The 22,958-nt window shown below is 51.2% G+C and overlaps 1 protein-coding gene across 1 annotated transcript in view; it reads left to right on the forward strand.

Moving 5' to 3' along the window:
- The window catches only part of PRDM10 (PR/SET domain 10), an 88,717-nt gene that overhangs the window by 14,726 nt on the left and 51,033 nt on the right, over nucleotides 1–22,958 (forward strand). The window contains exons 2-4 of the mRNA XM_055133288.1: nucleotides 5,436–5,615; nucleotides 8,471–8,635; nucleotides 10,328–10,387. Of these exons, the coding sequence (XP_054989263.1) occupies nucleotides 5,547–5,615; nucleotides 8,471–8,635; nucleotides 10,328–10,387 (294 nt within the window). The 5' untranslated portion in view covers nucleotides 5,436–5,546. The remainder of the gene's footprint in view (nucleotides 1–5,435; nucleotides 5,616–8,470; nucleotides 8,636–10,327; nucleotides 10,388–22,958) is intronic.

Consider the following 22,958-nt stretch of genomic DNA (forward strand, 5'->3'; position numbering starts at 1 on the left):
GAAGCCCCAGAGGGGCTGCCATCTGGGGGCAGGGAGGGTGGAATGAGCCCTCGGACAGTTCTGCTTCCTGCAGCCTGGAGTTCCCTGACCTGCGGTGGGTTCGGGGCGACTCTGGTCGCTGGGCTCCCTCAGAGTCCTCCCAGTGTCCATCCCACCTACCCCTGCCCTCAGCATGGCAGCAGGTGCAGCCCTCAGCCAGGCCTCAGTCTGCTGAGGAAGGGGGTTCTCCCTGGGAGAAAGGAGCTTTGGGGCAGTGGGTGGGGTTTGCCGATCCACAAGGTGCTGATGGCCTGCCAGTGAGGGAGGGGGAGGCGAGTCCAGTGGCTCTCCCTCTTTGAAGTTGGCCCAGCCAAGACTCTTTCTTTGTGAGCAGGAAACAGCGCACATCAGGGTGATCAATTTTTACAAGGCAGGCTGAGTGCTGTTCCTTTGATCTCTCAGAGGCTTACGTGCAGAATATTGGGGCTGAGACCACCCCGCCCGCCACACATCTCTTAGCCCATTTCTTGTTTTCTTTGCATGAAAGGTGTGAGTTCTTTTGAGTTCTTTTGAAAGGCTTGATGGAGCTCTAGTGCATTGCTAATAAACTAGCAAATGGGGTGGGAGGATCGATCTTGGGTACCTGAAAAGTTCTATGAAAAAGGATAAAAAGGTTTCTTGGGAGAAGAAAGACTTGCCTGCCTGCGTCTTTTGAGGTGTGAAGGAAGAAAGGAGTGGCACATGCATGAGACAGGACAGGGTTGAGGTGCTGGCCTGGCCTGCAGCATACCCCGGGTACCCCATATGGTCCCCTGAGTCGCTCCAGGAGTGATCCCTGAGCACAGAGCCAGGAGTGATCCCTGAGCACAGAGCCAGGAGTGATCCCTGAGCACCACTGGGTGTGGCCCACCCCACCTTCCTTCCATATTCACATTTTAGGTGAATGGATAAAAAACAAAACAAAAAGCTGTGGTCTTAGGGATGGAGACATGGTATAGTGGGTAGGGTGTTTGCCTTGCATGCGACCAACCCAGGTTCTATTCCCATGTGGCATCCATATGCTGGAGTAATTCCCGAACACAGAGCCAGGAGTAACCCTTAAGCATCACCAGGTGTGACCCCAAAACTTTAAAAACAAAACCCAGCACACTGTGATCTGTGCACACCCTGGAATACTACTCAGCTGTAAGGAAAGATGAGGTCTGCTGCTTGCTGCCGCGTGGATGGACCTGGAGGGCAGGATGCTGAGGGCGGTGGGTCCGAGGGAGGGCAGGCAGCAATCTCGTCTGGAATATACCTCAGGGAGGGAACAACAAGCGGCCGATGGTGACAGAGGCACCCACAGAGCTGAGCTTGCTGTAGGGTGGGTGGGGACACGGACTCTGGGGGAGGGACAGGGACACTCCTGGGGAACGTCGGGTGGAAACTCAACCCTGAACAGTATTGAAAATCATGGCACCTACCTGCCAGTGGCCCCCACGAACAGCCCTGAGTAAGCCCTGGGCACCGCCAGGTGTGGCCCCAAATAAAACCAAAACCAAACAATTTATATATATACTATCTGAAACCTGTCAGAGTCGTTATTACCACTTGGAATTGCCCAAAAGCCTGGCATCCCAGCTGTTTTATGTGCTCAGAGAAGAGTCTTTGTTTCTCTGGCATATTCCCCACTGAGTGGGGTCCATTCTGCTTCCTGGCGGGATGGAGTCTGTTTTCAGCATGACTCGTAGCTCATTACCTGGGCTGAGAGACATTCAGGCAGCCTGGACCAAGGCTGGGAACTGCTGACCACGTTCTCCTGTTACTTCCTCCCAGGGAAATGCAGGCGCAGCTGCCGTTGACGGGGCACCCGCAGGGCTGCCAGGCTGTGAGGAGGAGTGGGCAGCCAGGGAGGGCCTCTGCTGTCCACTGCTTCTCCTTCCCAGTGTCCGCAGTGCTGCAAGGTTTTGTTCACCTTTTTTGTTTGATGTTCATAAAACATCAGAAATCACTGCTTACCATTTATCCTAGATGTGTGATTCCCAACTGTGAGCTGTTGCATTGAACCCAGGCTCTCGATGGCCAGCTGTACAATTATTTAATATATCTTCAAGAAAGAAAAAGCTTGGGGCTGCAACAGTAGTACAGCGAGTAGGGCAATTGCCTCGTACCCGCCAACTTGAGTTCCATCCCCGGCATCCATATGGTCCCCTGAGCCCTGCCAGGAGTAATTCTTGAGTGCAGAGAGCCAGGAGTAAGACTTGAGTATCATTGGGTGTGACCTAAAAACTCAAAAAAAAAAAAAAAGCCAATTAAACTTTGATACAAGTGCTTTTTGCCACTTAGAATTTTTATTAAGCACTTACTGCAAGAGCTTGTTGAGATTTATTTCGAGTTTTTAATCACATCACTCTTGTGCCCACATAAAAGGGAAACATGTCTGTGAAATAAATTAAGGGAGTCTTATAATTTCTTCCCTTTCATCGCAGGGACCCTTCAGGTTCCTTGTTCTCCAGTGCTGGGGGTTGGCTTGGGGTCTCTTGTATTATCAGCTCTGGGGGGTCATTTAGATCTGTCTGTCAGAGTGTTGCTGCATCATGCAGAGAGGGGTGAGGGGTCCCCATGCGAAGGAATCTCCCCGCCAGCTCGCACCAGGCTCCTGAGCGTGCTCCTCCGTGGGGTGTGTCCCAGACCGCCTCATCCACGTGGGTGCCCAGGTCCCTGAGGTTCGGGTCATCTTCCCACAGGTGACGCTTGTGTCTCCCCCCACCCCCCACCCCCAGCCAGCTGCAGTGCCCAGGCCTTTCTTATTTCAACAGCAAATCATGGTGCAGCCTGTTTGAGGACATTTGGCATGATACTGATGACGTGGGGACATGATGTGACGTGCGTTTGTGAGCAGGGGGACCCAAGGACCGGCAGTGGCCCACCCCCACCCGGCCTCACTGCACCGCATGTTGATCCCTGATTCTCCGAGGCTGGGTGGAGGACAGAGGGTGTTGGGTGAGGGTTTGCAGAAGTGAAGGCTGGGGACAGTTGGGGATCAGTAACTTGGAGGAGCTGCAGGCAGCTGCCGATATCCTGGTTACTCAGCACATGGCCTCTGGGGATGGCGACTCTAGACCTGGCTGATGCGAAAACCCAGATTGTCCACTTCCCAGCAAAACACTATTCCAGACAGGGTGGTGGACTCACAGCTTCCTGCAGGCTTTTTTTTTTTTTTGCATTTGAGACGCTTGATGTTGCTGCAGGACCAAGAACAGAGCCGGGCACACACAAATAACTTCACTTTTTTCTTGAAGTCACGAGAGCAAGGCTGGATGCATACACGCCCTTCCCTGCCTGGAGACTCATCGCCGGAACGTGGGAAGCTAGATAAGGGAGGGAGACAGTGACCATTTGTGGGTCAGCTGCAGTTTGTGGGTCACTGGTTCTCTGGGGCTGTGGGAGAGGCAGCAGAGTGAGGAGCTGGCAGGAGTGTCCGCCCCGGTCAGAGCTGGTCAGCACCCTGCTGGTGGACAGCGCAGTCTGTGCCCTGCTCTGGGAACCGGGCAGTCCTGCAGGATGAAAAGTAATCAGAAGGGAAAGTAGCCACGCCAGGGCTCCCTGGAAAGGAAGCTCAAGCGCAGGACATTTCCGGTTTGATAAGTTGCCAGTTTATACAAAAGGAGGAGGGGATGGTTGGAAGATGCGGTGGCTCTTCTAGTGCATCTGTGAAGCATGAAAGTTGATGCATTTATGCGTCATCTGTGTGTCTCATGTCTGCACCTTTGACGGATACACACTCGAGGCAGTGCTGGTCTCTGTTCACATATCAATGACCCTGAATTGCAGGGTTTAGGTGACTTAGCCAAGGTGATAAGTAGTGGGCCGTGGGGCCAGTGAAAGCCAGACCATGCACCTCAGAGTCTGCCAGGCCAGAGACGTAGCTGGAGCCGTGCTTTGCTTGCTGAAGACAAAGGCTTTGTTTTGTTTTGTTTTTGTTTTTGTTTTTTGGGTCACACCTGGCAATGCTCAGGGTTACTCCTGTCTCTGCACTCAGGAATTACTCCTGGAGATGATGGAAGGAGAACATGTGGGATGCCAGGGATTGAACCCAGGTCAGCTGTGTGTAAGGCAAACATCCTACCCACTTTGCTATCACTCCAGCCCTGAAGGCCCAGGTTCTATCCCCCCATTGGCCTCTAAGCACTGCCAGGTGTGGCCCCAAAATCAGAGTCTGTGGTTTTTCTTCTGTTGCCTCTCATTTAAGTTTAAACCGAAGCAGACACCAGAAACCATTTATCCTCCCCTTTCGTAGGTACAGGTGCTGACATGAAAAGATTTACACACACACACACACACACACACACACACACACACACACAAAGATAAGTACATTTTGGTTTTGGGGTCATGCCCCAAAAGTCCGTGCTCAGGGGGTACTCCAGGCTGCTCCCCCTGGTGCCGGGGGACCGTCTGTCACTAGGGTGACAATCACTAAGGATTGAGCCAGGACTGGTTTCATGCACGGCAAGAACATCAGTCTTGAATCATCTCTTTGGCCCCGTGCAGGAAGATTTCACATGACCCACTTACCTGTGGAGTCAGGCCTAGAATTTCATTTTCTTGAACCAGTTATTAGGCCAGTTGCAGGGTGACACACCAACATCTGAAACAGTTCAATAGTTGTGGAAACTCCGTAGGTCTCAATAGTGATACATGCAAGAATAAATTCTCCTGGCTGGGCACTCTAAACCACTGGTTCCAAACACATCTGGAAGGAGAGATTTGACCATTTTGGACTTTCTTTACTAATAGTATTGTAAAGTTAGGGGGAGCAGCAATTGTGGCTAGTTATCGTCCTTCTGACTAACTCTCCTGGCCAGCCATCTGGGTGTTGAGGTCTGCGACATCATATTTTTATAATTTGTAGTTTTATTGTAGTTCAAGTGACATGGTTATAATACACACTGTCATCAATGTGTAGTGCCCCTTAACTAGGACTAAAGTACCCAAGACCCTCCACCACAGCCCTGATCACCTCTAGTCTGTGGCCCCCCTGGCCCCCTCTTCTTGGCCATCTCAGCCTTGAAGACTAAGGCCAGACTGCCACTGCCCCATGCCATTGGGGCTTTCACTCTCAGCTGAGACACACAGTCAGTCTTCAAGTTTCCTGCCTGGCGCCCATGCATCTCACAGTGCTCACTGAGTGGCCACAGTCGTTTTGTGATGCTCACGTTCGTCTGGCTGTGGAATAGGCAAATGCCCTCGAGGTGCCCGGGATGGCAGACAGCAGCACTGGGAGGATCGTGCTGGGTGCGTGGTGGACGCAGGGACTCTGAACCCATGGCCAAGTGCTTGCAAGGCAGGTACTCTAGACCCGTGTGCTGTTCCTTTGGGCCCTGCAGAACCCTGCCTAAGCCCCTTTGTGTTTGAAACTCTAACTTGAACATATTAGTCTGTCTCACATCTTGGTTCCTTCGACCTTTCCCCAGGCACGTGTCAGAGAGGCGTTTTGCCCTTCATGAACAGGCGTGTGGTGGACAGATGACCGGCCCCCACCCTGTGCTGCACTAGGGGCCGGTGGTGGCACTGTCGAGGGAAGGATGGACTCCAAAGACGAAGGTTCCCATGTGTGGCCACCGTCTGCAGAGCATGAGGGCAGCACGGCGCAGGTAAGCATGGGCTTGCCCGCTCGGGCTCCAGCACTGCTCCCACGGGGACACTGGGCAGCCACAGGGCTCAGCAGCATCTGTAGGGACACACCGAGCCTGCAGCAGGGCCGGGGCGGGCTAGCAGTGCGGGAGTTAGCAGGGCTGCGAACTGGCCACCTGGCGCTCCACTTCCTGACCCAGTTTCCTTTAGTGCTGCGGCAGTGAAAGCCTCAGATTCCTTCTCCGCACTCCAGGACAGGTTTTCACTTCTCCGAGTCTGAAGTGAGGGGTGTTTCCTTCTGATTCCCAGTATGCACCTGTCACTACACATTATTCTGTGTCATCAGCTCTGGGTTCCGTTCTTAATTCCAAAGCTGTGCTGTCATTGCCAACCTCTGCTTTGGAACCACGCAGAGAACCAGCATGTGACTTCTCTCGGCAAAAGCAAATTCCTTCATTTGGGGGACAAATCTGAATTTTGGGAAGGAGCAGCAGTTACCTGGGGCCATTCTTTATGGGACCAAACTTAATGCTATATTTTAAAAAATTGGGGGAGGAGGTGTGGTGGGCACAACTAGCTGTGCTCAGGAGTTACTCCTGACTCTGTACTCAGGAATCACTCCTGCTCGGTGGACCACATAGGATTCCTGGAATCGAATCCATGTCACCCACGAGCAGGGCAAGCACCCTCCCCACCGTGTTATCTCTCCAGCCCTACTTGATGCTGTTTTTGGAATGGAGGGACAGGGGTTGAGTCCAGGGCCTTCGACCTGCAAAGTGTAGGCTTTATCTATGAACTACATGGATCCTCGGGCCTAAAATGTAGTTCTTAATTACGTGCACTATAGTAAATGTGTAATTTCAGTTTGCCATTGAGTTACATATATGCAGGTTAATCAGGAAGTTAATGTTGGAACGTTTAAATGTGCACACTTCTTTTAAGCAATATAATAAATATTATAGTAAATACAGGTGATTCATTGGTCTGATTTAAAAGTATGATTCAGAATATGTTGAAAAAATGTTCTAAAGTTTCTTCCAACAGAATTGAGACAGTCTTGTTTCTTAGGGGAACCGTTTTGGAACTGCTGCCCTGCAGCTTTACATTTTGGGTGTGTTTTGTTTCTGATAATGGTGGAGTCCATGAGAAAAAAGGCTTCCTCCTTGAAGGTTCCCCTGCAGGATGCAGAACTCAGCATCCCTTCACATACTCCCTTTTTCCAGCTGTTCATGCTGGCCAGGAATTCTGCTGAGCAGAACACTGAGTGATGAGGACTAGGTAGAAAACTTGGATAAGTTCTTTGTGGGAAACCTTTTTTATTTTTTTTAAAAGCTCTGAAAACTGTGCAAGATTTTGATTTTAATGACCAACTCTAAGCTCACAGAATCACCCTGCTGCAATGAAAACTGTGCAAATAGACTCTCTGCTTCCTTCTGAGCTGAGTCTTCATGGACAGAGCAAATTTATGTAGATACCACACTGATTACCTAATATAAAAGTGGAAATTTTCCTGGGTCACATTCAGTACGCATGGGGCAAATCCCAACCCTGTCCTCAGCGAATGTGAGGTGCTGCAGATTGAACCTGGGCCCTCCTGCTGCAAGGCAGCCTTTGCACGCGCCCAGCCCTTGAGCTATCTCTCTGGTCGTAGTTTGGTGTTTTTCTGTGATGCCTGAGTGCATTTAGTCCCCAGATCTCTTTCTGCTGATGAAATTAGCTCATATCATTTTGGGGATCGACCATTCTCCACTGAAGAAAACAAATTAGGAAGTTCGGTCCAGAATCAGGAGAGTGGAAGAGTCCAGTATTCCCTATTAGCACAACATTTATTTCTCTCCTAAATGTGCACTTGACCATCTGCTTCCACACGGTCAGTATCCGGCATCAGGCTTTGTGCCAAGTCCTGGCCGTCAAGAACTCGGACTTCTAGAGCTGCCTGTCCAGAAAATACCTTACAGAATTCTGTTTCTGCTGGCATTCTTGTACTTTATTTTAATTTTTTATATATTTTTTCATTTAGTCTGAATGTTAATTTTATTTTATTATTTTATTATTATTATTGTTTTTCCCCTTTTTTGATTCACCGTGAGATACAGTTACAAAGTTTTCATGTTTGAGCTTTGGTCATACAATCATCAAACATCCATCCCTTCACCAGTGCACATTTTCTACCACCAAAATCCCCAGTATACCCCCCTCCTCACCCCCATTCCAACCCTTCCCCTTGCCTGTGTGGCAGACAATTTCCCCCCATACTCTTTCTCTACTTTGGTTACATTCGATATTTTGACTCCAGTCCTACCACACTCAAACTTTGCTGGCATTCTTGTAGATAGGAAATTATTTCTTTAGTGACAACTGAAATTGTTGTTCAAGAATCCCTTAAAAGCGCTTTATTTGAATATCCTGTGCTTGAATGTCACTGGCAAGGACCAGCCCAGTTCCCTCTGTTGCCCGGGCAAACAGTGGTAGTAAGCCCCCCGCAGGGTCTTGTTTTCCTGTGGCCACTGTGGGCAGGGGTCTCCAAGTAGAGCATTTATGATAGTTGAGAGCAGTTGGCTTGGCCATGAAGCAGAAAGATCTGTACCTGTATGTCAGCCTCCTTGCCTAGGGGTCACATTTCCAGCCCTGCTGTCCACCCCCAATCCTGCACCAGTCCTTGGCGTCAGACAGACTCTGAGTCCGCCGCAGGTCCAGAACAGTGACTCAGTGACAAGGTGCTCGGTTCTGGCCTTGAGGCATTCACTCGCTTAGCTGGAGATCGCCAGCCCCTTGGCAGCCAGGGGCAGCCGTCAGATGTGCACAGGGCATGGTTGGTCGAGGCAGGCACCATCTGGCAAGGATGCTCGCTCCACACTCGCTGCTCTCTCTCCAGGTGCACTTTGTTCCGGAGGCCGGGACCGTGGCCCAGATCGTCTATACCGATGACCAGGTCCGGCCACCCCAGCAGGTGGTATACACGGCGGACGGCGCCTCCTACACATCAGTGGATGGGCCAGAGCACACGCTGGTGTACATCCATCCCGTGGATGCTGCGCAGGCACGTAATGGATGCTTGTTTCCTCTTGGTTTCCTTTTTTTTCTTTTTTGGTCACACCCAGTGATGCACAGGGGTTACTCCTGGCTCTGCACTCAGGAATTACTCCTGGCGGTGCTCGGGGGACCATGTGGGATGCTGGGGATTGAACCCGGGTTGGCGGTGTGCAAGGCAAATGCCCTACCCGCTGTGCAATCGCTCTAGCCCCCTCTCGGTTTCTTAATCAGAACCCCCCCTGGGACTCCCGATCACTGTGTCCCAAGCACACAGACTGCTCCATGCTGGCCACCGTGGCGCAGGAAGTGATTTCCCAGAAATGAGATGGAATGGGTGTGAGCACTGGCTTCATGGCAGTCCTTCCACTGGCCATTTGTAAGCTGATCGACATGTCCGTCCTCCTGAGACTCAGAGACTAAGAACCAGGCCCCGAATGGCATCTCATTCTGACCAGTGCGATCAGAGCTGGATCATAGAAAATATGAAGAGGATTTTATTTGCGTGCGTTAGCAAAGGAGTCTGCTTGCTCGCTTGCTTCTCTTTATTATTAATGATGCATTGGCCCATATGGAAGGACATTAGAAGGAAGCAGAGGTCCAGACTGCGGTCCCAGTCGCTCCAATTTTTCACTTTTTTGCCGGTGACTTGGAGCATTACTTTCCCTGTGTATGACACAATGTGGCCCAGGATACACATGGTCGTCTCTGCCTAGCAGTTTGCATTGCACGGCGCATTTTAAGCTATTTAAAAATGAAAGAAAATGAAAAAAACAACTAACCACTTTCCATACTTGGGTAGTAGGAACCTTGTCATGAGAGTTTGCCCACGTTCAATATTTAATCATGAGGCTTCAATCATCCCAAGAAGTGGGATGCGCCTAATAAATATCATTCAGGTATGCGTCATAGGGGAAGTGCCACCCAGCTAGAGGGCATCTGCGTAGTTTGACTCCCCTAATTACGTTACAGCCAGACTAGAGAGTTTAAAGAGCATCCCGCGCTCAGCTTTCAGTTAATTGCTGTGCTCCTACATATCTGAGCGAGGATCATCTTTTTTCTTTTGCGCATGCTGAAACCCAGGGGTGAAGGCGAGGATCGTTTTTCTGTTGCATCTGTCCCGTGTTTCTGGCTGAGATTGCTTTTATCTTCCTCTGGAATCAAACCACAGTCTTAGCCCCACAGCCCTGCACAGGGCCTGGTCAGAATTTTAGAGGAAAGACTAATTTTCAGGATTGGAAGTTTTCTGAAAACTGGGACCTGGCTGAAATAATTTGGAATAATTTTCCCTTTTCTAGTTACTTTTGGTATATCATGACCCAGGTCATAACTTTTTTTTTTTTTTGATAATGATAACTTATAAAAATGATGATGAGAGGTCTTTCTCCAAAAGAGAATTTAAGGTGCCTTAAGTTCAGTAGGTTTGTCCCCCTTTTCTCCTGACAATGAGGGCCTTGGCTTAAGCGTAAAATCGTGACGTTTGTGGGCCCCTGAGATGGCCAGTCTCCTGGGAACACTGAGAATAGAAGGCTTTAGCTAAAATGTAAGACCATTATCTTTATCTTCTTCATATTAATGAAGGGTTATTAGTAGCCGTCTGGAAGGTAACTCTCCTGAGAATTGGTGTTTAGCAGTAAATAGTTTCCTGTGTGACTGTCCAAAGGTCTGTTGGTAACTTTTTTGGTTTGTTTCTTTTGTCCAGACTCTGTTTACAGACCCAGGCCAGGTAACTTATGTGCAGCAGGACGCAACGACTCAGCAGGTAATAGCGCCTCGGAGAACGGTTCCTTCCTCTCTCCGCTCCCTTTGCTGTCGTTGTCGTGATGACCGGCTCGTACCCTTGCCCGCCTGTGGTCCGGGGGTTCGCCCTCTTAGTTGAGGGCCATGGATCCCTGTTGTGTTCACACGCAAGCCCCCGGGGGGTTGCACTCTCTGGCTTTGACACACATTCGCACCCTTATTTCGAAGGTGCTTCTGCGTGCTTGGCTGTGGTGTGTGTGGGGAGTACTCCCAGCCTTGGGGCTCACGGGCAGGAGAGCAGCCAGGATTGGGCTCAGCGCACGTGGGTACCAGGGATTTCAACTTATGACCATACGCCCCAGTCAGCACTCTGAGTTTCTGAGCCATGAGTTGCCTTCTCGCCTTTTTGTCTGGTGAAGGTCAAGACTCCTGGCGTGCCCTCGCCCCACCTCTGTGCTCTACACACTCTGATGTCTGCCTCTGGTGTATTAAAGACCTCCTCTTCCTCTGGTGAGAACTAGACAGAGTACATGTAGGTGTGTGAGTCTCAAATCGGTTGGACCCTCCTTGCTAATAAAAGCATGATTTGTCAGAGAAATTTAAAGAAGAATATATTGGAGGGCCAGAGAGGTGGCAGAGTGAGCTGACGCACGTGCAGGAGGCCCAGGTTTGGTCACGAGTGCCATGGGGCTCCCCGAATCCCAACAGGGGGACCCCTAAACCCCACGTCAGGAGTAGTAGCCCCTGAGTGCCATGTGTGGCCTCAAATACACACACACACACACAGACACACAGACACACAGACACACACACACACACACACACACACACACACACACACACACTATTGTTTCAAGCCTCAGTGAATAATACTGGGTTTTAAGAGTCTTGGTAGATCCTGGAACATTTTAATACTCGTCTTAAATTAATGTTTTTTTTTTTTTTTTTGGTCTTAAATTACCAGTACAGTGGGTACTTGCTTTGCACATGGCCCACCTGGGTTTGATCCTTGGCACCCTATTTGGTTCCCTGAGAACTACCAAGAGTGCTCCCTGAGTACAGAGCCAGGAGTAAGCCTTGAGCATCGCCAGGTGTGGCCCCTAGATAAAAACATATTGGGTTAAAATTCCTAATGAGGTTTGAAATAAATTTGGTGGCATGTGTATCAAAAACATTCCTCATTTTAGCTTCTCATTCTAACATCTGAAAAAAAAGTGGTTTTTGTTCTGTTTTCTTTTTCTGTTCTGGGGCTATATCTGGAGGTGCTCAGGGCTGTTCTTAGTATGGCGTTCAGCTGCGCTTGGTCCTGGCTGTGCTTGGGAACTCTGGGACCCAGGGTGGGGCCCCGCTCCTGCGTGCCGAGCAGGTGCTGCAGCCCAGCGAGCATCTCTGGCCTCTTCTGGGGTTCCTTGTCAAGTGTCTGTCTGGGCTCAGTGGTAGAGTGTCCGCTGGCTTCAGGCCTGAAACCCTGTATTTGATACCTGCCACCCTTGCCCCCACCCCAATCAATCATATTTTGGTTTGGGGGCAACACTGTGGTGCTCGGGGCTTGTTCCTAGCTCTGCCCAGGACTTGATCCTGGTTTTGTGCTCAGAGCTAACTCTGGCTCTGTGCTCAGTGCTGACTCCTGGCTCTGTGCTCAGAGCTAACTCTGGCTCTGCTCTCAGTGCTAACTCCTGGCTCTGTGCTCAGAGCTAACTCTGGCTCTGTGCTGAGGGCTTGTGCCTGGCTCTGTGCTCCGGGATCACTGCTGGTGGAGCTCAGGGGACCATGTGTAGTGCCAAGGATGAAACACGGGTTGGGTACATGCAGGACAGTGCCCTATCCACTGTGCTATCACTCCAGCCCCTCAATAAAACATTTCTTTCCTTCTATCCGTATTTCTCTTGTAACCTAATTTAACTGGACTTTGAGGGGGCATCGTCCTTATTTTCCTCCAGGCACAAAGGTGGGTATTGTCAGTCTTGATTTGGACCCCGTGATTCCAAATAGCTTCACTTTCATGTTGGCTCTTACCCAGGTGTACCAGTGGGCGTCATACATGACTAGCCAGGAAATTCTCATTGAATCCAACCGCACTTTCTGCTTTCAAGTATTTCCGTCGAGGATTTGGGTGCTTCCTTTATAACATTTGAGACGCAAGTGGAGACGGGCGTACACCCTGAGCAGAGTGGGGTGAGAGCATCAGCTGCCCCGATGCCACCATGTCCCCGCATGCACCTCGAGGGCAGGGCCAGCCGCAGCCCGGCCGAGCGGATGGTGGCCGGGACCCTGCTGTCTGTGTGTCTCTGGTTGGGGCTGACGTCGGCGCCCCATAAAGTCTAGAGATGAGCTCCAGGCGTCTTTGCCATCTTAGTCCTGATTGGCAGCAAGCTGGAATCCTGAGGGGCCAGTGAGTGGGAAGGAGATGGTCTGCAGCCCGTCCTGCACTGTTGGGTGGCACACTCGGGGTGGCTGACGGATGGCAGAGACTTGCTGCAACACGGAGGGTGCAGATCAGGGCGGGGGCGCCGGCAGAGCATCTGTGTGGGCCCCAGTGTGGTTTCTCCACCCTGTCCCCGGTTGCTGGCAGGGCTGCGGACTTCTGGGCTATTTTCTGTAGAGGGGTGCTGGCCCCACTGCCCGGTTCCTCCCAAGGCTCGCCCCTGGCCCTGTTGCACTGGAAGTTGGTTCCAGCATATAAATTACAGACAGATTCCTGGTCCACCTGGAGCAGAGTTGTTTTATCTTAATGTTTTTTGATCATTAGTTATGGGGGAGGTGGGGTCACACCTGTCGATACTCAGGGGTTACTCCTGGCTCTGCACTTAGAAATTACTCCTAGTGGTGCTCAGGGAACCATGTGGGATACTGGGGATCAAATCCGGGGCCGTCTGTATGCAGGCCAAATGCCCTATCCGCTGTATTATTGCTCCAGCCCCAAATTAGGGAGCTTCTTGACCCACCAAACTAGGTTCATCTCTGTGAATATTTATTGGTTCCATCAATGGAGAGACATGAATTCATTTTTTTTTTTTTGGCTTTTTTTGGGTCACACCCGGCAATGCACAGGGGTTACTCCTGGCTCTGCACTCAGGAATTACTCCTAGTGGTGCTCAGGGGACCGTATGGGATGCTGGGAATCAAACCCAGGTTTGGCCCCATACAAGGCAAACGCCCTATCCGCTGTGCTATCACTCTAGCCTGACATGAGTTCATTTTTAAAACTTGACAGGATTTTTAAAAATGGAATGCCTTTGACTGTGCATAATATGAGAGCCCTATGTTGATGTTGAGATCACTTCAGTAATGAATCGTTGTGCTCAGTTGGGGAGTAATGACTTTTTTTTCCCAATGAAAAGTTGAAACCGACCTCAATATCAGACATGAATCTATAAGGTTCACAGAAGAAAATGTAGGCAGAACTCTCCACGATATTGAAGCTAAAAGCATCTTTAAGGATGAAACAGCACTGACCATGCAAGTGGAAGCAAACATCAACAAATGGGACTACATCAAACTAAGAAGCTTCTGCACCTCAAAAGAAAGTGACCAAGATAGAGGAAGAGCCCACAGAATGGGAAAGAATATTTACCCAATACCCCTCTGATAAGGGATTAATTTCCAGGATATACAAGACATTAGTAGAATTGTATAAGAAAAAAACCTGCAACCCCATCAAAAAATGGGGAGAATAAATGAACAGAAGTTTCCTCAAAAAAGAAATACAAATGGCCAAAAGGCACATGAAAAAGTGCTCCATATCCCTAGTTATCAGGGAGATGCAAATCAAAACAACAATGAGATATCATCTCACACCACAGAGACTGGCACACATTCAAAAGAACAAAAGCAACCAGGGCTGGCATGGATGTGGGGAAAAAGGGACGCTCCTTCACTGTTGGTGGGAACGCCAACTGCTCCAGCCTTTCTGGAAAACAATATGGACAGTACTTCAAAACCTCGAAATTGAGCTTCCATATGACCCGCAATACCACTTCTGGGAATTAATCTTGAGGATGCAAAAGAGCACAGTAGAAATGACATCTGTACCTATATATTCATTGCAGCACTGTTCACAATAGCCAAAATTTGGAAACAACCTGAGTGCCCTAAAACAGATGATTGGTTAAAGAAACTTTGATACATCTACACAATGGAATACAATGCAGCTGTTAGGAGAGATGAAGTCATGAAATTTGCTTATAAATAGATAGACATGGAGAGTATCATGCTAAGTGAAACGAGTCAGAAAGAGAGGGACAGACATAGAGGGACTGCACTCATTTGTGGAGTATAAAATAACATCACATGAGGCTGACACCCAAGGACAGTAGATACAAGGGCCAGGGGGATTGCCCCATAGCTGGAAGACTGCCTCATGAGTGGAGGGGAGAAGGCAGATGGAATAGAGATGGGATCACTAAGAAAATGATGGCTGGAGGAACCAGTTGGGATGGGAGATGCATGTCGAGAGTAGATAATGGACCAAACGTGATGACTTCTCAGTGTCTGTGTTGCAAGCCGTAATGCCCAAAAGTAGAGAGAGAGTATGGGGAATATTGTCTGCCATGGAGGCAGGGGGAGGGTGGGAAGGGGGGTGTATACCTGGGATATTGGTGGTGGGGAATGTGCACTGGTGGAGGGATGGGTGTTTGATCATTGTGAGATTGTAACCCAAACATGAAAGCTTGTAACTATCTCACGGTGATTCAATAAAATTAAAAAAAAAATTTTTTTTAAAAGTTGAAACCATGCAAAACAGAAAGGTCTGTAAAAACCCCAGCAAGTTCTGTCAGAACTGTATCATTTATCTCACCATTTGCTCACTTGGATTCCAGATGCCTGGAGCATGTGGACTGAGACGGATGAGGCGGGGGGGAGGGCCCCCCCCCCCCCCCCCCCCCCCCCGTGCATCCCAGAGCTTCAGCTTCCCCTTCCGCAGCTGGGCCGAAGGGGGTGGGGTGGGGGGAAAGTGGAGTCCGTGAGAGCCGTGGCTTCCCCCCTGCCCCGACACCACAAGGCACATACTCGGCCCTTGGCTGTATTTCTGGCCTCAGTGTTCTAATTTCAATGATTTAGATTCTTTGTGAAAGTGGAAAAGATATAAACCTTAAAGCAGTAAAATAAAACACCGGAAACCTGTTTGGTGTCCACTGCAGTGAGGAGTACTTCACTCAGGGTATGTTTTCTCATAGAAACCATGTTTCCTGGCCCTGGCCCCTCAAGACTCAGGTGCAGCCGGTCGATGGCAGCGAGGTGATCTGGCGTCTACACTCGCGCTGGGAGGAGTCAGAGCCCCTCAGAGGGACAGCTGCTTCGAGCAGCTGGTGGGTGCTGCTGCCGCGGGTCCTGTACAGAGGACCCTGATAGATCCTGAAGGGGAGAGAACAGGACAGAGTGGCCCACAAAAAGAAAAAAATGCCTGCAAGCATCTTGAGAGACTATAGATATGTTTAACATTTGTAAGGTCTTGGGCTGGAGAAACAGTCCAGGGTAAGGCCCCCTCCCCCTACCCCCAGTAAACAAGACTAAGTACAAATACGTTTGTCCTGTAAGTGACAGAAGTAGTTCTTTGGTGATGTATTTATTTTTATTCTTTTGGACCACACCCAGTGGTGCTCACGGCTGTCTTGGCACTGTGTTCAGGGTCACTCCTGGCGGAGCTTGGGAATCCTGTGTGGCATCGGGGATCAAACTCGGTTGGCTCTATACAAGGCCTTCTCTGCTGTGCTGTTGCTTTGGCCCCTCTTTGGTGGTGATTTTGTCTGTTTGTTTTGTATTTTGTGGGAAGGACTGGAGTAATTAGCATAGCGGTAGGGCATTTGCCCTGCACATGGCCAACCTGGGTTTGATTCCTCTGCCCCTCTTGGAGAGCCCAGCAAGCTACCAAAAGTATCCCGCCCGCACGGCAGAGCCTGGCAAGCTCCCCGTGGCGTATTCGAAATGCCAAAACCAGTAACAACAAGTCTCACAATGGAGATGTTTCTGGTGCCCGCTTGAAAAAAATCGATGAGCAACAGGATGACAGAGACAGTGACATTTTGTGGGCCACATCTGGCGGTGCTCAGGGGTTATTCCTGGCTCTGTGCTCAGGAGTCACTCCAGGCAGTGCACGGGTACTAGGTGGGATGCCGAAGATAGAATCCTGGTTGAATGTGTGCAAGGCAAGCGCCCTGCCTGCTGTGCTATCGCTCTGGCCCCTTCAGTGGTGATTTTTTTGAGGATTCGAGGGGACCACCTTGTTATTTGTATGACTGATAAATGACGGGAAAGAATTCAGCCCTTTTCCCTGAACGTACCTCGGTAAACAATCACTCAGGGGGAGCAATTACTTTATAGAAGTGTTTCCACTCATAAATAAGGGCTGGTGATTGGCTTCGGATATCACCATTTTTCATCTCCTTGTGAAGCGCGGATGTGGGCAGTGATCAGCAGCAGCTGAGGCTTCGCAAACACGCTGACGAGGCACTTTCTAATGGATGGATTGACCCTGTGGACATGGGTGATTTAGCTGAGAATGAGAGCCGTTACTTACAGTGCCCGTGTCCGGGCCCTCCCATTGCAGCTCGCAGCTCTGGCCTTTCCTCCCCAGACCCAGCCTCTGCCTCCTTGAGTCTCCAGAGCGTGCTCCCGGCTTTCAGAAGCTTGGCCGGCAGAGGAGTGCAGGGCAGACTCGAGGGTGCCTGGGACCGCTGAGATAGCACAGCGGGCAGGGCACTGCTTTGCACGCAGCTGACCCAGGTTCAATCTCCAGCACCCCACTATGGCCTCCTGAGCCCTGAGCACAGCCAGGTGTGCTCCCTCCCCCCCCAAAAGAAAAAAGCAACACACCAGGATGCAGTATGCAGTGCTTCTAGGCTTCTAGGCCGAGACAAACCAAATGACCTCATTCCTTCCAACAGATAAATTGCAAAGGGAAAAAGAGGAAAGGAACCTTTTTTCTTTTCACTTTTTGGCCACACCTAGCAGTGCTTGGGTGCCACTCCTGGCTCCTTGCTCAGTGTCGCTGTCTCTGGTTCAGGGGGAGGGACTCAGTGATGGAAGGGCTGGAGTCCTCCACCGGGTGCTGGGGGGATGGCTCGGGGCAGAGACGCCCGCCCTGCGTGTTCCCTGACACCTCAGGTGGTCCCTGAGCCCTGCCAGCTGCAGAGCCAGGCGTGTGCCCTGACATCGTCAGCTGTGGTTCCCGAACCAGAAAAATGAAAAGGAGACAGTTGGGGAGAAGCTGTGCTGACCGGCGTGTGATAGGAGCAGTTTGTTTTCTCCAGGTGAATATGAGCAACGAGGACTTTTCCTCTGGGGCTCTGCGCGGCTCTCTCACAGGTGGGGATGTTTGATGTCGCCTCTGTCTTCAAAACCACCCGTCGGGCCCACTGGGCAGGAGGCGTGGCTGAACCATTGTTAGGCTAGTGGGCCAGGACTTACCAGCATTTCTCTCTGATGTGTGTATGAAATTTGTCTTTCAAAGGAGACAGTTATTCTGACAAATTTTCCAAATTGGGTTTTAGATGCTGAGAAAACTTAGGTTCCTACCAGGAAAGAAGATGCCTATTTAAGCAGATCCTGCCTAAACAGAAGAGAAAATGCCTGTTTCCACACACCTGCCCCGAATTGGGCTTTTTGCTTTCTTTAAAAATTTTGTCAATCTCTGGGCCGGAGTGATAGTATAGCAAGTAGGTACTTGCCCTGCATACAACCAATCCTGGTTTCATCCCCGGCATCCCATATGGTTCCCTGAGCACTGCCAGGAGTGATCCTGAGCACTGAGCCAGGAATAAGCTCTGAGCACTGTTGGGTATGGCCCCAAAATCAAAAAAAAATTTTTTTTTTGCCAATCTAATGGATTGGGGTGCTTTTCGGTTTTATTATAATAGTAGTAATAATAATAATAATAATAATAATAATAATTATTATTATTATTATTTTTATTTTGCTTTTTGGGTCACACCTGGCGATGCACAGGGGTCACTCCTGGCTCTGCACTCAGGAATTACCCCTGTCGGTGCTCAGGGGACCATATGGGATGCTGGGAATCGAACCCGGTCGGCCATGTACAAGGCAAATGCCCTACCCGCTGTGCTATCCTTCCAGCCCCTGTTTTATTATTTTTATAGGGGCCACCTGCAGTGGTGCTTGGAGATGTCCTGGACCTCTCCTGGTGATACAAGTCTCACGGTTCCATGCTCAACCATTAGTGCTCGGGGTCACCAGGGTTTTCTCCTGGCTCTGCACATAGGGTCCACAATTGGTGACTTTGTGGGATGCTGGGGATTGAACCCGGGTTGGCCGTGTGCAAGGCAGGTGCCCTCCCTGCTGTCCTATTCCTCCTGCCCCCAGTAGGTCCTAGTTTTAATGAGAAGTTTTGCTGCTGTTTGCTCCTCAAAGGGCCCTTCACCTCCTCCCGTCTCCTGGCTCCTTGCTGTGTATCAAAGAGGGTTGTGTTCCTAAGGCCCGGGACCCCCGCATCACGGGCCGAGGACTCGGGGCTTCCTTTGCCAGCCGGAATGTCTCATTTGTCCTGGGCCCTGGAGTGAGATCCGCGCTGTTCTCTTGCCTTCCTCGTGGCTCCCGGGCTCCCGTTTATCCTGGGTCTTAGTGGCGGCAGAGATCTGTTGGAAGCCTTTTCGGAGGTGTGCGCCGGGAAAACCCCAGCTCGCAGGCCTCTGCCCCTTGACTGTGAACATGTGTGACCGTGACTCCCACACTCCCAGCCGGAGCTAGGCCGTGCCCCGCAAGACTCCTGCGCATTCTGCTGCTGTCCCTGGAAACGGCCCCTGCATTTGGGGAATTGGTGGGGAGTGGCGGGGGTAGGGAGGAGGACGGGCGAACAGTCCCCTTCCTCCCTCCACCCCTGCAGCACAGGACACGGTGCACAGGCTCCAGCTGTTCGGCACTTCCTTCCCCTTCCCTGAGTGACGCTGCTCCCACGCTGCCCGCTCGCTGCTGGGAGGTGGTCTCTGGACCCCAGTGGCTCCCTTGTTGCTCCAGTACAGTCCTCTGGGGACAGACTGAACGGGCTGGAACCCATTGTGAGGTGGTGGGAACAGCAGGGAGGGTGTGAATTTGCATTTTTTTGTGTGGGGGATGTGGCCTTAGAACCTGGGCCCTCAGCTGACTCCGGTGGGTTAAACAGAATTTCAGTGCAGGCCCCCTGGGTATCAGGCTGTGGTGTCTAGAAATATGCAGGACCTCTCGCACTTTTTTTTTTCTTCTGGAGACTATTTTCAGCTGATTGCTCTGGGGTGGTCCCTGGGAGTGCTCGGGGGACCATGCAGTGCCAGGCAGGGATCCGGCTTCCCTTTACGAAACCTGTGTTCACTTCACACATCTCCCCAGGCCTGGAGACGGACGGTTCTGCCGAGAAACACTTCGCACAGACCCTGCTCTCTCCTTTCCACCTGGCTCTGGCCTGTGTCTGCCTGCTCCTGTAGCAGCAAGACCGCGCCTCCACTGCTTCTATCCTTGTCTTTGCTGCAGTTTTCATTTTCCTTTAGGAGGCCGGGGGGGGGGGGGGTTGGTCAGGGGGGGTGGTCTTAAAGGGGTGGGCCGCCTGAGACCTCCCTCCTGGGAAGCATGAGCTCCCTCCCCCTCGTGCTCCCACCCTGCCCCTCTTCGTCACTCCTGTAGGGAGGGGAAGCTGTTGAGACCAGTTTCATGTCAGCTTTCTCAGCAGGGACCAGAAGCTGGTGGTGACCTTGCCTAGCCGAGGCTTTGAGCATCTTCGGGGAGAGAGCCCAGCCCCGCCTCCCTGGAGGAACTGAACCGCGGGAATCGTTCTGTCACACCCGCTCTCTGGAGAGATGTGGGATTTACGTGCCTGTTGCAGTGCTCTGGTTCATTCACTATGTGCGGAGGTTGCCAGTAATGCTGGCAGTGACTTAGAATAAGGGGGACCTGGTAACCGCACTCTCGGATAATGGGGTGCAGAGGGCAGGCTCGCTGCCTCAGTGAGGACTGGGGGAGAGGCAGAAGGGGGTTGCAGATGCGTTTTCATGCCAGAGACTGTGCTTTCTTCCCGGGGGACACCTCACCTCGCTGGGCACTTCGTTCTGTTTTAACTGGGACAAAAGCAGAGGCGTCGCCCCGAATCCTCTCTTCCCAGGTAACGCTTCTCCAAAGCCCAGGATGGGCCTGTCGTGTGAGTGCTTTGGGTAAAATGCAGGCGTGTTAGAGCACGCACGGACCAGAGGAGTGCCAGCAACTGTTTATGCCCATCAAGGAAAAAGAGCTCGGGGCTGGAAGCTGGCACAGGGGCAGGCTTTTGTCTGGCACGCAGCTCGGTTTCAATCCCGGCACCCCAGGAGTAATTCCTGAGTGCAGGGTTAGGAGTAGCCCCTGGCATTGCTGGGTGTGGCCTGAACACCAAAAACAGAAGGAAAAAAAGCCAGAGTCACCCGTAGCAGAAAAGACAGCCCCAGCAAGAGTTCGCGGGTGCTGGTTGGGGCCCCGCGCTCTGCCTGCGGGCTGGAGCCCGAGTCTGCAGCTGTTGGGCAACAGGGATCACAATACGGTGGCGGATGAGACCATGAGCTCCCTCCATCCTGTTTCTTTGTTTGTTCTTGGGCCACTCCTGGCAGTGCTCAGGCTGACTCCTGACTCAGGAATCACTCCTGGTGCACCCGGGAGACCGTTTGGGATGCCGGGGATCAAACCTGGGTGGGCCACATGCAAGCCAAGCGCCCTGCCTGAGTACTCTCTCTCCCTGCTGTCTCTTCTGAATAGCACGTCAGACGTTCTTGGGCTGACATGCCCGCCTGTAAAAGGAAGCTTCAGTGAATGGCAGCAGAGGTCCCTTTGATGACTAGCAAGACTGATGTCATTTCTCAGAGGGCCAAATCTAGTTCCACAAATGAATCTCCATTGGATGCTTACTGTCTGCTCAGCGGTTGGCCACGTTTGTAGGGGAGGAACATGATGTCACCGCAGTCCCTAAGAATTTACGAGTGTGAAGAAAACAGGCCAGACACGCTGTGGTCTTGCCTGCAGGGTGCCCTCGAGGGCCTTGGCTTCAGTGGCAGAAAAACAAGAATATATCAGTGGTATTTTATCAAAGAGCAGAGCTTCTGCCAGGGAAAGAAGCTATGGGGCATACTTGTGCACTGCAGCTAACAAAGGGCTCATGTCCTTGAAAGTTGCGGAACTGCTAAACCCAGCGACCAGCAAGCAAACGGTCCCATCAGAAGGTGGGAAGAAGCACAGAGCAGACACATTTCCCGAGGAGACATGCAGACAGCCAACAGCCAGCAGGGATGTGAAGACAAGTGCCCGTCATCTCCGGTGATGAGGGGAAACCAAGACACCATGACAGCGAGCTGTCACCCTCACTCAGAGCTCTGGCTGGTCACCAGCAAGGCCATACATAGGTGCTGGGAAGGGTGTGGGGGACGGACTCCTCAGGCATCTCGGGCGGGGTGCAGACTGCTCCCGTCTCTGTGAAAGTGAGTTCTCAGAATATTAAAAATGGGTCGAGCACGCGACCCAGCAGTTCCACTCCTAGGTATCAATCCGAAGGGCACTAGTTGGAGAGATCCATACGGCCATGAGTATTCCGGGCTGTTTCCAAGAGCCAAGACTGGCGAAGAACCCAAGTCTCCAAGGGCAGCAGAAATGTGCTCTGGGGCTGGGGAGAGTTCAGGGGGCTCTGTTGCCCACCTGGTGCTCAAAACTATGTGGTCTGTGCCTGTATACACAACCAAACGTCACCTGCTTATACACAGCGGTCTTTTCTTGGGGTGGGGGGAGGGTGGGTCCCGGGTGGGTCCCTCCCAGCGATGCTTAGGGCTTACTCCTGGTTCTGTGGTTGGGGATCACTCCTGGCCGGGCTCAGGGGACCGTATGGATTGCCAGGGATCAACTCAGGTCGGCCATGTGCAAGGCCAACACCTTACCTGCTGTATTATCACTCCGCCCCCCCTACCTGCTTATAAGGAAAAATAAAATCTTGGCATTTTTGCAACAATATGGATGAAACTGTAGGGTGTCATGTTAAGGAAAAAAAAAAGTCAGGGAGACTCACTCATGTGAGAAACAAAACAAGGGACAAAACAAGACAAATGAGAAGAAACCCTTGTGTCCTGGCCTCCAGGTGCAGATTTTGGGAGGGGCTTTGGGCGGCACTAGTGTGAGATTGGGGCCCCCAGATCAAGCAGTTATGACTGGCGGCGGAGCCAGCGCAGTAGGGAACAGCTAATGTATGCCATGTCAGCATGGTTCTAAAATATATTAGTCAACTGGGAGAATGGGAAAAGATATAAAGTAAGATTTGCTGGAGATAAATGTGGACCCACCCACCCATTTTAGTAGAAATCAGTGAAATCAGTGCAAGTACTGGGGAAGGAGGAATAGTCTGAACAGCAGTCTATGAGAGGCTAAAGTCTTGCATTTTATTGCTATTGTTTCATTATTTAATTTTTTTGGCCACACCTGGCGTTGCTCAGGGCTTGCTCCTGGCTCTGTGCTCAGGGATCACTCCTGGTGGTGCTCGGGGACAATTTGCAGTGCAGGAATGTTGAACCAGGGTCGGCTGCATGCAAGGCAGGTGCCTTTTTTTTTTTTTTTTCTTTTTGGGTCACACCTGGCGATGCACAGGGGTCACTCCTGGCTCTGCACTC

The sequence above is a fragment of the Sorex araneus genome, chromosome 3 (assembly GCF_027595985.1).
Source record: "Sorex araneus isolate mSorAra2 chromosome 3, mSorAra2.pri, whole genome shotgun sequence".
In the NCBI taxonomy this organism is placed as follows: Eukaryota; Metazoa; Chordata; class Mammalia; order Eulipotyphla; family Soricidae; genus Sorex; species Sorex araneus.